The sequence below is a fragment of the Dipodomys merriami genome, unplaced genomic scaffold (assembly GCF_024711535.1).
Source record: "Dipodomys merriami isolate MVZ:Mamm:240054 unplaced genomic scaffold, mDipMer1.0.p SCAF_106, whole genome shotgun sequence".
Lineage (NCBI taxonomy): Eukaryota > Metazoa > Chordata > Mammalia > Rodentia > Heteromyidae > Dipodomys > Dipodomys merriami.
Genome location: NW_027202338.1, coordinates 114,893 through 128,641, shown reverse-complemented (window position 1 = coordinate 128,641; position 13,749 = coordinate 114,893). Strand labels below are relative to the sequence as shown.

Here is a 13,749-nt window from a genome sequence, read left to right as displayed (position 1 = left end):
GAAAACATTCTAAAGGGGTGGGGCTTAGGAAGCCAGGCCTGGGGGTGGGGACTACAAGACGTCAGTCTTTGGAAGGGAGATCCAGGTTCCTAAGGACAGGGCTTCAACAGACTCACAGGGGGCGTGGCCTCGGGCTAGGGGGCGTGGCCTCGAGCTTGGGGATTCAACCTGGCAGTCTCGCCCCACTGGCTTTCACCCGCACCTCCCCTCCTCCCCTCCCCCGTGTTCTTTTCGGTTATTTTCTGCTACGGCCGTTCCCCGCTCTACCCTGGGCCTAGGGGGCCGCGGCCTGAACTTGGGTCGGCTGGAGGAGTCGGTGAGTGGAGCCTTTTTGGGGGGTCGGGGAGCCGAGACGGAGCTCGAGGTTAAGAATTGGAAACCTTGAGTTATTGAGACCTGATTGTTACAAACCCGAAGCGGGAAAAGAAGTTGAGGAATGGAACTTGTAGATCTACCACTGTCTGGGAAGTGGGAAAGATCCAAACGATCGCCTGAGAAAGAGTGGGTGATGAGAAGAGGTTTAGAGCTGAGGGGGATTGGTAAGAACTGAATACCTAGTATTGGTTAGGCAGAGGCAGACGTCAAGAGTCTGAGGAGGAAAGTGTCACCTCTTAGTAGGCTAAGGTAGGGGACACCACCGAAAAGGGGTTGGGGGGAGGGAACGACGACGACACAAGTTTTGAGTCTTTTAGCCTGGGGGCCTGGGGCGTGGTCAAGAGTGTAGGGGTGTGAGCTAAGCAACCAAGGGAACTGTGATGGAATCTTAGTACATGAAAGGGGTGGGGCCTAAGTATGTGCACCTCGGGCTTTGGAGGGGCTTTGGGTAAATAGGCGACCGGAGAGGAAAGAGAGACTGGGAGCGCAGGACTGAGGAGGCATATTGGGGGGCGGGGGAAGGACTGAGACGGGACTAATGCAGATTAAGTCCAAGAAGAGCCGGGGATCGTGGGGTTCCCGCAGCCTTGGCAGACTGACTGGTAGACATTTATCTGATTACAGTCCCAGACCTCCGTGGGAAATGGGGAACGTACAGTCGGAGCCGTCCGCGGGCGGGGGCTCCCGAAAAGAGCAGGCCTCAGACCGCGCCTCTGATTCCCGCCGGACGTCCCTGGTGGAGCCCGAGGTGACCCCTTCCTCCCCAGCCATGCGCCTGGCTCGAGGGCTGGGCGTCTGGTTCCCGGGCACCTCCGCGCCCCCGGTACTCCTGGTACCCCCAGAACCCCAGGCCTCACCCTCGCCCCTGCCCCTGACCTTAGAACTGCCCTCGCCAGTGACGCCCCCTCCAGAGGAGGCGGTTGCGGCCACGGTCACCACACCACCCCCGCCCCCCGTGGGGACCCTGTTGCCCGCGCCGTCTAAGTGGCGAAAACCCACGGGTACCGCGGTTTCCCGGATCCGCGGCCTGCTGGAGGCGAGCCATCGCGGCCAAGGCGACCCTCCGAACCTCCGCCCGCTGCCTCCGCTGCCCCGGCAACTAACGGAAAAGGACCCAGTCCCGAGGGCCTCAGCCCCACCTCCGACGCCCCTGGAGCCTCGGAAGCCACCGCCGCCGACGCCGACACAGCCACCACCACCGCTGCCACCGCCGCCGTCGCCGCCGCCGCCGCCGCTGCCGCTGTCTTCGCAGCAGCCCTCGAACCGCAGGATCGCTCCAGCTCTGGCCGCATCCGCCACCAGCACCCCCGAAAGCCAGGCCAGGCCCTGCCCCGAAGCCCCGACGGCTGGCGGAGCGCGCGGAGGGGCGGCTCCCCAAGGGGGAGATGACATGGCTCGGCCCGCGGCTTCAGAACCAGGCCTGAGCCTGCTGTGTAAAGTCACCTTCAAGTCGGGCCCCACCTTGTCTCCTGCGGCACCCCCGGGTCCCCTGGCCACCAAACCCTCCCTCGGGGCCGGCGGGGCCAGCGGCGGGGCCGGCGGACTCTTCGCTGCCTCGTATGCCGAGGTCCTGAAGCAGGGGGCTCTGGCCCCCGGAGCCCCCCGGACCCCCGGGGAACCTCCTCGAGGGGTTCAGGAAACCGAGGGCGGCGATGGAGACTGCGAAGGGTGCCCTGGTCCCCCTTCGGTGCCTGCGTCCCAGGCCCGGGCCCCACAGCCGCCCCCCTACACCACCTTCCCAGGCTCTAAACCCAAATTCGACTGGGTGAGCCCCCCAGATGGCCCTGAGCGCCACTTCCGCTTCAACGGGGCCGGCGGAGGCATCGGGGTGCCCCGACGGCGCGCTGCCGCGCTCTCGGGGCCCTGGGGCTCCCCTCCGCCCCCACCTGGGCAGACGCACCCGGCCCCGGGGCCCCGGAGGCCTGCACCTGCGCTGCTGGCGCCGCCCATGTTCATCTTTCCGGCGCCCACCAATGGCGAGCCCGCGCGCCCCGGGCCTACGGGCCCGCAGCAAATCCCGCCGCCGCCACCGCCGCCGCCGCCACCGCCTCCACCACCGCCTCCGCCCCCCACGCCGCCAGCCACGCCGCCGCCCGCGCCGCCTCCCACCCCGCAGCCCGAGCCGCTCCAGCCCGCGCCGCGGCTGCCGGTCCGCCCGCCCACCCCTGGCCCGGGCCACGAGGAGGCGGCCCGGGTTCCAGCCCCAGCTCCTGCTCTGTCCCCCGCCTTGGCCGTGGACCAAGCCGCAGCCCTTGTGCTGGCCCCAGTCCCGGTCCCGGCCCCGGCCCCGGCTCCGGCCCCGGCTCCGGCTCCCGTGGCCACTGAACCTTTGGCGCCCGCGCCCGCGCCCGCCAAGGTTCGCACGCGCAGGAACAAGGGCTCCCGCGCAGCCCGAGGCGCAGCCCGCGAAGACGGCACACCTGGAGACCGGGCCTCCACCATGGACGGCAGCAGCGGGGCCTCTTCAGGGGCAGGTAACAAAGGCGCTGTGCACCACTGGCCGCCCTTCCAGGTGCTCAACTCTTGTCCCTGCAAGTGTTACTGCCGCCACCAGCCCCGCCATCGCCGCCTGCCGCGCAACGTGTCTGCTTGGTGAGGGAGGTCAGGAAGCGGGGAGGGGAGGGAACGCTCCCCTGGACCCTCTTACCCACATGCCAAACTTGGCTGGACCCGCGTATAAGGAACCAGGAGGGCACTGGCGCAGACCTCCAGGTTGAGAATCACCCTGCGGGGCCATGAGGGAGGGACTGGACCCCTAAGCCTGCCCCTAAGGGCGCAAAGGCGAAATTTGCCCTCCCAGAACCAACAAGACAGGACCCGCCTCCCCCCAACTCTGAACAAAGGAGAGCCCTTGGCCTAGCCCCTCAGGCTCCGGAACCGCTAGCCTCTGACCACTAGAGGGCACTGCTGTTCCAGCCCTTGTGCAGCAAAGGTTCCATGAGTTCCTGCGTGTGGCGGGCGGCCTTCTCCACTCATCTGGACGACTAGTCTGATCCTGGTTCTCGAACACAATCCCTGAGACTAGCGAGACACTTAGGGGCTCAGCTAGGGACCCACCATCAACCTACAGCATCTTTCGGTACTTAAGCGAATGTAGCTCTGCCTTAGAGATATTCTGCCAGCCTTCAGGGTAAAGCAAGCCCCCACCCTGCAGCCCCCCAAAAGGAGTTCTCCATCCAACAAGGTGAACCTGGTCATAAACAGGCCTCCATTCTTCCCTCTTCCCAGGCTGAGGACACCCACCAACCACCTGAGTGAGCCACCTTGGGTCGCCACCATCAAGCTGGCCGGCTCGCTGGTAGCTGGGTTGGAGCACTACGACTTGCAGACCACCCATTCCAACTGAGCGTGGTCTCAACGCCCTTGCTTGCCCCTCGATGCTAATAAAGTAACTCCAGCCTCCTTGCCTGTCAAGTCACCACTGGGACTTAAGTGACAGGGATTCCGGCTAGCATCTACTGGGGGGGATTCCAGCTAGCATCTACTGGGGGAGAGGGGGCACTCACTCCCCTAATACCAGCAACGGGTGCTGTCTGGTGCCAAGCTTCGAGGTGAGCCCAAGTCACTCTGGAGAGACCACTCCCAAGGCAACAGTGGGGAGAACTGAGTCAGCACAAATGGCTCGGCCAGGCTTGGACTCAACTTTAACAAGCTGGAAGGTGGAGAGGTCCCAGGCCACAGGGACGCCTCAGAAAAGGGATGCAGGCATATATCCACACAAGGGCCTATAACTTCTGTTCCAGATGGCTCACACTAGCAGCCCACAGATGGGGTCCATTTCATGTCACATTTTAAAAATTATTTAATTCACTGTCAACACTTTAAATACTTGGGACATTACCCACTGTGATGTCCTGGCCCAGCACTGTGTCCAGAGCAGGCTGGAACAATCCCTCTACATGTGGGGGCCTGTGCTTGAGGCCAGAGCAATGAATGGCCTCTACACAGGCAGGCTGGAGGGGTATTACTAGCAACCCCCAAGAGAACCCAGGCTTCCAAGTTTCCCAGGCTGTCTCCCCGCCATCCCAACTGGGGAGACAAGGGCCTGGAAGTGAGGTCAATCCACCTTTATTGGAGGACAGCTGCACCAGGACTGAACAGCCACATATGTCCTGCCCATCCTGGGCGTTCAGCCCAGGCCACAGGCCTCAGACAATCATCTCCAGCTGCCGGGCATACTCAATGACCTGTTTCGCCAGTTCTGTGGAGGGGATGGTAGTGTCTTCTGGCTTCTGCTGCTGGCTGGCAAAACTGTAGTAGTTATGGGGACCCAGGACCCATCCTCGCTGCAGAAAGAGGTTTCAAAGATAAGTAGGGTGATCCCAAAGACTCATTCCCTACCCCCATGGAGCCACAACTCATGCATGTCATGCTCACTTCATCTTCGCTCTAGCCCCACAACTCTGGCAAGGAACTTTACTGTGCCTCAATTTCTTCATGCTGGAGACAAGGCCTTAGTCATACTCCTATCTGGGCCTGCTCTAAGAGTTCAGTGAATTGAGACATCAAAAATACTAGGGTGGGCTGGAATGTGGCTTAGTGGTAGAGTGCTTGCCTAACATACATGAAGCCCTGGTTTCGATTCCCCAGTACCAGATACACAGAAAAACCAGGAGTGGTACTGTGGCTCAAATGGTAGAATGCTAACCTTGAGCAAAAAGTGCAGGAACAGTGCTCAGGCCCTGAGTTCCAGCCCCAGGATTGGCTCAAAAAATAAACAAATTAGGGTTTCAACTCAAGGCCTTGGTGCTTGCTCAGCTTGCTTGCAAGGCAGGTGCTCTGCCACTGAGCCAGACCTCCAACTCAGCATCTTGCTGTTTACTTTGGAGATAGCCGCTTGATTTTTCTGGCAGGGTTAGCTTTGAACCACAATTCTCTGGACCTTCCAAGTAGCTAAGATTATAGGCATGAGTCACTAGTGCCCAGCTGTCTGCTCTTGAGCCTATTTCCAAACACCAGGGTAACTGTGTACCCAGTACTGTACCTGCACAAATGTTCCAAACCAAATGAAGCAGAGGCTTATGGGGAAAAGCTGCCACTTCTAAAGGAATGCTGATAAGGATAAAAGCCAATATGAAGAGAGCACCCTTCACCTGGTGCCAGATGCTAAGCTAAACTTATCCCTTCCATTGATAGACAAACTGAAGCTCTGAGAGGCTTAGCAACCTGGGTGAGGTCTGAATTGAACCCTTGGCAGTCCAATTTCCTCTAGACCACCCCACTGCTCATTGAAGTGCTGACAGAGTGCAACCCTTGGCTCCAGAGCCCCTTGCCCTGTACCCCAGCCACCTTCTTGGCATAGTCTGTCATCTTTTTTGGTGTGTTGAAGAAGAGGATCCGGGTAGCCTCAGTGAAGAGGATTTTCTCGTAGGCCTTCTCGATGCACCCAGCAATCTCATCCCTAGAGGGAAGATGAGTTCTCATTACTGAACACTGACAGCCACTCAGACTGTCCTCCCACGCCTGACTCAGGTTGGTTCTGACCCTGCCAGTTAGCACTGATGGCTAACTGGCCCTGTCACTGCCCTAGTTCACTGATGGAGGCTCAGAAAATGGGCAGGGACTTGACGAGAGCCACAGACCAAGCCAGGCAGAGCCTCAGGGAACCCACTCTGGATCTGGTTACTGGGGCTGTGGAGGCAACAGAGCAGGTACATGCTCTGAATCCCATACCCAGGCATGAGGGCCTCAGGCTGCCTGAAACCCAGCTTGAGATTAACCTGATAGAATTTCTTCAAGTAAGACACACTTCAGGTGGGGAAGGTGGCTCAGTGGTAGTGCTTGCCTTGCATGCATGAGGTCCTGGGTTCAATTCCTCAGCACCACATAAGCAGAAAAAGCCAGAAGTAGCGCTGTGGCTCAAGTAGTAGAGCACTAGCCTTGAGCTGAAAAGCTGAGGGACAACACCCAGGCCCAGAGTTCAGGCTCCAGGACTGACAAAAAAAAAGACCCATCAAAAGGTAGCATGGGTAGGCACCAGTGGCTCACGCCTGTAATCCTAACTACTCAGGAGGCTGATATCTGAGGATTGCAGCTGAAAGCCAGCCCGGGCAGGAAAGTCCATGAGACTCTTATCTCCAATAAACCACTCAGAAAATCAGAAGTGGCTCTGTGGCTCTCAAGCACTAGCATTGAGCTGAAGAGCTGAGTGACAGCACCCAGGGCCAGAGTTCAAGCCCCATGACTGACTGGGGAGCATGAACAGTACAGAAGTAAACAGCAAGGCCAGGCATGGGGAACATGCCTATATCCATCCCAGCACTCAGGAGGCAGAGGTAGTATGGTAAGTTGAAGGTCAGCTTAGACATCACAAAATATCTTAAAAGACAAAAAAAAAAAAAAAACGCTGCCGGGCTAGGAAGGTGGCTTGGTGATATAGAGTGCTTGCCTAGACACATGAGGCCCTGGGTTCGATTCCTCAGCACCACATAAGCAGAAAAAGCCAGAAGTGATGCTGTGGCTCAAGTGGTAGAGCACTAGCCTTGAAGAACTCAGGAATAGCACCCAGGTTCAGAGTTCAAGCCCCACGATTGATGACAAAAAGAAAAAAAAAAAACCAAACTCACCAGCAAGCCAAAAGTGTAAAAGGCAAGTCCCTCTCTAGACAGGTATGGACAGTCACATTAACGACTCCTTCATAATGAAAAATGCCTTAGAGGGCTGGGGATGTGACTCTACCTAAGCACTACGCTTAGGTCCATGCAAACACATGCACAAAGAAAAGCCACGAATGTCCACAGCACTTCTCAGAGGCAAGATGGCCCTCCTTGTGGAGCTGTCTGTCATACCCTGGCTCAAGGTTGACACAAATTGCCCTTCTATATATAAACAGCCTGGGCAAGAGAGGGGCCGCTGCCCACACCACTCCAGTCCTACTGGAACTGGGAGGATAGGAATCCAGCCCAGCCCACGTGGCCATAACCAGCCAGTACAGGACTCACGTTAAGTCCAAGCTCTCTCTGAATCCCATGGGCCCAGCCCTCACCTGATAGTGTCGAGCAGGATGTCGATGAAGAAGGTATAGCTCTCAGCGGGGATGTTCCCCTTGGCCAGGAATACCTTGTTGTAGCTGCCCTCCATCAGGTACTACAGGTGAGAAGGAAGAGGGTGAAAAGACAGCACAGGACCTCCCTGAACTCCTGTACACCCCCTAACCCCAGTCCCCATGCTGCCAGGCACCCTTTGCTATACAGTCACCCATTCGTAGCAGGTGACATTCTTCTTTTCAGGAAGCTCTGCACATAAATGGACGCACATGTGCGTGCGTGCGTACACACACACACACACACACACACACACACACACACACACACACACACACACACACACACACACACACACACACACACACACACACACACACACACACACACACGTGCTCTCCCAGCCAGCTCAAGGCTGGTTCCCATTATCTCTTATCTCTTCTGTGATAGGAGGCGAGGCTAGATCCAGGCTGGACTGTGCTGCCACCTACCTGCACTCCCAAGTCACATCCTTCAGGGACCTGGGCTAGAGAAACCATTTCCTCACACAGCTTTGAGGCTTCTTCCCAGGCCCTGTTCGCTTCACTCTACAAACTGTCCTCTCTGCTGTGCCTCAAACACAGCAGACTTTGGCCTTCGATCATCTAAAACTGACAGGCCCCTCTGTTTGGATTGACCATGGTTCACTTCTCACCACGGTTCACATTCTGGTCCTCAGATCTCACTCCACAGAAATCTTCACCCCTTCCCAGAGTCTCCACCATTTCCTACTAAGTTTTTTCCTGGCATCTGACAGATCACACAGATTTACTCATTCTTTTGGCTCACTGTCTACTTCTTCTCCTCCTTGCCATCTTTATAAGGTCTAGGACTTTATCTGATTCTTAGTCTGCAAACCCACCCCAGTGCCTGTCACACAGCCAGGGCTCAGGATGTGAATGAGGCTGTGGGATGAGGATGAGGAAACCAACAGCTCCTCTGAGAAACCCTCCCAATGTCTGTCCTCATACAGCTCCCTCAGCCAGGCCCTCCCCCGCCTCTGCCCCAGACTCACTTGCTCCAGGGACACAGGATGCTTAATGTAAACGTTGGTCTGGATGTCCTTGGCAGGCAGGCGCTCCAGCTCTGTGTGGAATTCAGCCACCCGGTTCTGGGACAGCAGGAAGAGGAGGTTGAGACCCAAGAGCTGGTGCATGTAGGCTGACTCGGGGAGCTGTTCTCTGTGAACCAGGGAGGGGAATCAGGTAAGAAGGATTTCCAGGCCAATCAGGTGCCTGATCTCAGGCTCCAGCCCTAATAAGGGTTTAAGGAGGTTCGGATGAGGAAGTTGAGGTCCAGAGAAACACAAATGTCACAAATCACATTGAAGCAAGCAACTTCACACCACAGAAGTGACATAAGACTATTTCCCAGAGTGTCCATAGCAGAGAGTTGGGATCCATAAGTATACATGAAATGAATAACATGACCTAACCCAGGTAAAGTGATAAGATTACCTACCCCAAATAAGCTCTATTAAGTACTAAGATTATATTAAGAATCTTAATTAAGGGTTAAGACTTGGGCTGGGCACCAGTGGCTCACATCTGTAATCCTAGCTACTCAGGAGGCTGAGATCTGAGGATAGTGGTTCAAAGGCAGCCAGCCCAGGCAGGGAAATCAATGAGACTCTTATCTCCAATAAACCACCAAAAAACAGAAATGGGCTGTGGCTCAAGTGGTACAGTGCTATCCTCAAGCTGAAGAGCTGAAGGACAGTGCCCAGACCCAGAGTTCAAACCCTATGACTGACCCCAAAAAAAAAAAAAAATTAAGACTTGGACTGGGAATGTGGCCTACGGGTAAAGTGCTTGCCTAGCATGCATGAGCCATGGGTTTGATTCCTCAGCACCACATAAACAGAAAAAGGGGAAAAAAGAAAAAAGAAAAAAAATGAAAAAGGGCTCAGGGACAGTGGCCAGGACAGGTGGGAAAAAAAAAGATGACTTAAAGAAAGGTAAAGTCAAACCCAAACTTAATGTCAAATTCGTGCTGCATTATTTAGTTTTATATCCAACACACATTTAGTGAGTGACTAATCTGGGCCTTGTCCTGTGCTAGGCAGTGCTGAGGACAAAGCAGCACAAGACAGTATCCTCTCTGCTTTCAGGAAGCTCACAGTCCAAAGGAAGAGAGGGCTGGATAGGGAAGGTACAGGCAGAAGGTTAAGGGTGGGATGAAGGATAGAGTGCGATGGGTGAGGGCAAGGACAGCAATGGAGGCCACTGAAAGAGATTTAGGTCTTAAGCCTGAATGCCACTGAGAACATGACAGGTTTTAAGTAGAGGATCAATACAGTCAAACTTTAGAATCAGCCGGGCGCTGGTGGCTCACGCCTGTAATCCTAGCTACTCAGGAGGCTGAGATAGCGGTTCAAAGCCAGCCCGGGCAGGAGAGACCGTGAGACTCCTATCTCCAATAAACCACCAGAAAACCGGAAGTGGCGCTGTAGCTCAAGTGGTAGAGCGCTTGCCTTGAGCTGAAGAGCTGAGGGACAGTGCCCAGGCCCAGAGTTCAAGCCCATGGCCAACAACAAAAAAAAAAACAAAAAAAAACTTTAGAATCATAGAGATCCTATTGGTCCAGGCACACATAATCCTAGCACTTGAGAAGCAGAGGCAAGAGGTCCACAAGTTATAGGCCTAGATAGTAGGGCCTCCAGAGGTGAGGAGGGGGATCCTACTGGTTCTTGTATAAGAATCACAGGAACAAAACAAGAAGGTAAACAGTGATTTTGGCCATACTGGAGAGAAGAGAATAGTATGGGAGTAGATAAAGGGAGACAGACTTAACATCTACAGCAACTGCGCCATACAACCCCAACCTCAGATCTCCAAGACAACTTTATGATCCTTCAGCCTCTGGGGACAACAGTTCCCAAGTAAAAGATGACCTGCATGGCTAGACCACCACCAGATATAAATTAATTGCCACATAACCCCCTCCCCTTCCCGTTTCAGGCAGGACCCATCCTCACTTGTAATCAAAGTAGTAGCATTTGAGCTGGGCCATGTAACGCTCAAAGGAGGGGATGTCCTTGCGTAGGATGCTCCACTGGGCCCCGATTTCCAGTATGTCACCTGTGAGTGATACAGTGGGCCCTCAGGGGTAGCTGGGGTCCCTTCCCCAGTCTACCACTGCTGCTGTTGCTATCTTGACACCAGCTCAGCACCCTACCACCACCACCACCACCACCACCACCACCACCACCACCAGTGCCAGTAACACTCACGGGCTAGAATGAGTTGCTGTTTGGTTAGCTTGGTCCCTGTGGTAGGCAGGAAGTTGAGTTCCAGCAGGACCAGCTGATGGGAAAGAAAAAAAAAAAAAGATGAGATTTCAAAAATGTCACTTAAGTGACATAAAACTGCTTTATTAAAAGAACTAGTCCAGGCTGGAAATGTGGCTTAGTGGTAGAGTCTTGCCTAGCATGCATGAAGTCCTGGGTTCGATTCATAAACAGAAAAAGCTGGAAGTGGCACTGTGGCCTTGAGCAAAAGAGCTCAGGAACAGTACCCAAGCCCTGAGTTCAGGCCCCAGGACTGGCAAAAAGAAAAAGAAAAGAGCCAGGCACCGGTGGCTCACGCCTGTAATCCTAGCTATTCAGGAGGCTGAGATCTGAGGATCACGGTTCAAAGCCAGCCCGAGCAGGAAAGTCCGTGAGACTCTTATCTCCAATAAACCACTAGAAAACCAGAAGTGGCGCTGTGGCTCAAGCAGTAGAGCACTGGCCTTGAGCTGAAGAGTGCGGGAACAGCGCCCAAGCCCAGAGTTCAAGCCCCACGACTGACAAAAAAAAAAAAAGAAAAAAGAAAGAAAGAAAGAAAGAAAGAAAGAAAGAAAGAAAGAAAGAAAGAAAGAAAGAAAGAAAAAGAAAAGGGGCTGGGAAGGTGGCTCAGTCGTGGAGTGCTTGCCTTGCATGTATGAGGCCCTGGGTTCAATTCCTCAGCACTACATAAGCAGAAAATGCCAGAAGTGGTGCTGTGTGGCTCAACAGGTAAAGGGCTAGCCTTGAGCTGAAGAGCTGAGGGACAGTGCCTAGGCCCAGAGTTCAGGCCCCACAACTGACCAAAAAAAAAAAAAAGAAAGAAAGAAAAGAACTAGTCCAGGGGCTGGGAAGGTGGCTCAGTGGTAGAACACTTGCCTTGCATGCCTGAGGCCCTGGGTTTGATTCCTCAGCACCACATAAGCAAAAAGAAAAAAGCTGGAAGTGGCGCTGTGGCTCAAGTGGTAGAGCGCTAGCCTTGAGCTGAAGAGCTCAGCGCCCAGGCCTAGAGTTCAGGCCCCACGACTGGACCCCCCCAAAAAAGAAAAAAGAACTGGTCCAAGTGGGCACAGGCCCCTGCCCGTAGTCATAGCTACTCAGGAGACTGAGATCTGAGGACATGGTTCAAAGCCAGCCCAGGCAGAAAAGTCCCCACAAGACTCATCTCCAATTAACCGTTCAAAAACCAGAAGTGGCACTATGACTCAAATGGTAGAGTGCTCACCTTGAGCTGAACAGCGCAGGGACAGCTCCGAAGCCCAGAGTTCAAGCCCCACAACGGACCAAAAAAAAAAAAAAAACCCTAAGAACAGGGCTTGCACACATAACAAATGCCCATATAAGATTGTAATTTTCTTTGTGTGTGTGTGTCTGTGTGTGTGTGTTTTAGGGGGTGGCTAACCGGAGACTTCCAACCACGATCCTCAGACCTCAGCCTCCTGAGTAGCTGGGATTACAGGTGTGAGCCACAGGTGCCCGTATACTTTTGGTTCCGTCCGATTGGGTCCCTAACCCCACATGCCCTGCACTATCCCATCATCGAAACCTCATTCTCCCCCTCGGTCGTGTTTGGAACTCGCCATCACGATCGCCCCCACCCTATTCTTGCCCACCGACCAATAAGGCTTCCGGATTATCAAAATTGTAACCCTGAACCATCATTGCCCCAGCCCACCCCCGGGGCTGCCTTCGGCCCAACTCTCGCGCTCCTCCGCATCTCCAAGGCTGCTCCGAACCCTCCGCCCTCTCCGGTGACCCCCCCTTCGCACCAACCCAGGCCCTCTCCGGTGACCCTACCCTCGTCCAGTCGTCCGCCGACCCCTTACCTTGAGGCGGCCCAGCTCTTCCCCACATTTGCTAAGATTGGGGCTTTTGCGGTTCCATTCGCCCTTGAGTTGTTCGTACATGCCGGCTGCAGCCTGCAAAACCGCACCTGACGCCGCGGCGGGGCCCGAGCTCGAGACGCCGGTGGCTCCGCTCACCGTCGTGGCCGCCATCTTCCGTGATGCGGCAAACCGCCGGCTTGTTTTACGGCAGCGACGCCTACAGACGCTCTCCCGGCGGAAGTGGGGCATAGAGGTGGAGCCTAAAGTCGGAGGCGTGGCTAAGGCTGCTTGATCCCGCTCACCGCGGGTGGTGCGCCGGCGCCCTCGGGGCGGGACCTTGGGAGTCCTGCCTTTAATGAACATGTCAGTTAGGGCTCCGCCTTCACTGTCACTCAAAATGGTGCCCGGAAGTCGGTTTGCCCTAACTGAAAAGGACCACACTCTCACAACTTCACGCCAGTAATCAATATGGCCGCCGTGGCTTCAACCTGTGCTGTTCCGGACAGTTTCTACCATGAAAGTTCCATTTTTTCAGGAGAGCCTTCTCTAAGCCGAGAACGATGGGAGTCACTTCGACAGATCAATCAGTCTCATTCTATGGACGGATTTAGATAAGACAGTCACCTTCCAAAGACCCGCAGGTGGAATTTAAATCTAAGCCTACGGACAAAAGTGAAGTTTATACAAATAAGTGCAGGAAGTGGTGCTGTGGCTCAAGTGGTAGAGCGCTAGCCTTAAGCTGAAGAGCTGAGGGACAGTGCCCAGGCCCAGAGTTCAAGCCCCACGGCCGACAAAAAAAAAAAAAGAAAAGAAATAAGTGAAAACTGCATTAAAAACTACCCAGTCTTGCTGGACGTCGGTGGCTCACGCCTGTAATCCTAGCTGCTCAGGAGGCTGAGATCTGAGGATCGCAGTTCAAAGCCAGCCTGGGCAGAAACTCTGTGAAACTTCCAATTAACCAGCAAAAAGCCAGAAGTGGAATTGATACTCAAAGGGTAAAGCCTTAGCCTTGAGCAAAAAATGCTCAGGGACAACACCCAGGCCTTGAGTTCAAGCCTAAGTACCGGCACCCACCAAAAAAATTGTTTTTGGTCTCTTGACCTACCAGGTGCTAGTGGAGTTTGCAATCATACTTGTTTATCTCCCCCCCCCTTTCGTTTTCTGAGTGCAGTATTTCTCCAATCCTATCCTCCATCCCTGATATTCTTTCTTCTGCTTGCTGCTGTCTGCTGATAATACCTACTGTTTTGTTTTGGTAGTA

General features: G+C 54.8%; 2 protein-coding genes across 4 annotated transcripts; one reads left to right on the top strand and one right to left on the bottom strand.

The window, feature by feature from the left end:
• The first annotated feature begins 93 nt into the window (after positions 1-93).
• LOC138812315 (gametogenetin-like) lies at positions 94-3,777 on the top strand. Of its 2 annotated transcripts, none has more exons than XM_070000323.1 (3): positions 94-316; positions 1,000-2,967; positions 3,604-3,777. In XM_070000323.1, the coding sequence occupies exons 2-3, from the start codon at positions 1,019-1,021 to the stop codon at positions 3,719-3,721; spliced, it is 2,067 nt and encodes a 688-aa protein (XP_069856424.1). In that variant the 5' UTR covers positions 94-316; positions 1,000-1,018; the 3' UTR covers positions 3,722-3,777. The 2 variants fall into 2 exon arrangements, with proteins under 2 accessions (XP_069856424.1, XP_069856425.1); XM_070000324.1 differs by lacking the exon at positions 94-316 and adding an exon at positions 360-624.
• Positions 3,778-4,427: 650 nt separating this feature from the next.
• On the bottom strand, positions 4,428-13,148 carry LOC138812289 (26S proteasome non-ATPase regulatory subunit 8). Of its 2 annotated transcripts, XM_070000321.1 has the most exons (7): positions 12,489-13,140; positions 10,630-10,702; positions 10,375-10,477; positions 8,413-8,578; positions 7,361-7,461; positions 5,665-5,776; positions 4,428-4,661 (listed from the first exon to the last, which is right to left on the bottom strand). In XM_070000321.1, the coding sequence occupies exons 1-7, from the start codon at positions 12,849-12,851 to the stop codon at positions 4,524-4,526; spliced, it is 1,056 nt and encodes a 351-aa protein (XP_069856422.1). In that variant the 5' UTR covers positions 12,852-13,140; the 3' UTR covers positions 4,428-4,523. The 2 variants fall into 2 exon arrangements, with proteins under 2 accessions (XP_069856422.1, XP_069856423.1); XM_070000322.1 differs by lacking the exon at positions 5,665-5,776 and having other exon boundaries at positions 12,489-13,148.
• Between the last annotated feature and the right edge of the window lie 601 nt (positions 13,149-13,749).

What these genes read in the sequence shown, in the direction of transcription:
- LOC138812315 (XM_070000323.1), top strand. Translation starts at nt 1,019, where the DNA reads ATGGGGAACGTACAGTCGGAGCCGTCCGCGGGCGGGGGCTCCCGAAAA. An exon ending in CCGCGCAACGTGTCTGCTTG is followed by an intron (nt 2,968 to 3,603) that starts GTGAGGGAGGTC and finishes CCCTCTTCCCAG; the next exon opens with GCTGAGGACACCCACCAACC.
- LOC138812289 (XM_070000321.1), bottom strand. Translation starts at nt 12,851, where the DNA reads ATGTTCATTAAAGGCAGGACTCCCAAGGTCCCGCCCCGAGGGCGCCGG. An exon ending in AAGAGCTGGGCCGCCTCAAG is followed by an intron (nt 10,703 to 12,488) that starts GTAAGGGGTCGG and finishes CTTTCCCATCAG; the next exon opens with CTGGTCCTGCTGGAACTCAA. An exon ending in TGCTACTACTTTGATTACAA is followed by an intron (nt 8,579 to 10,374) that starts GTGAGGATGGGT and finishes CCTGGTTCACAG; the next exon opens with AGAACAGCTCCCCGAGTCAG.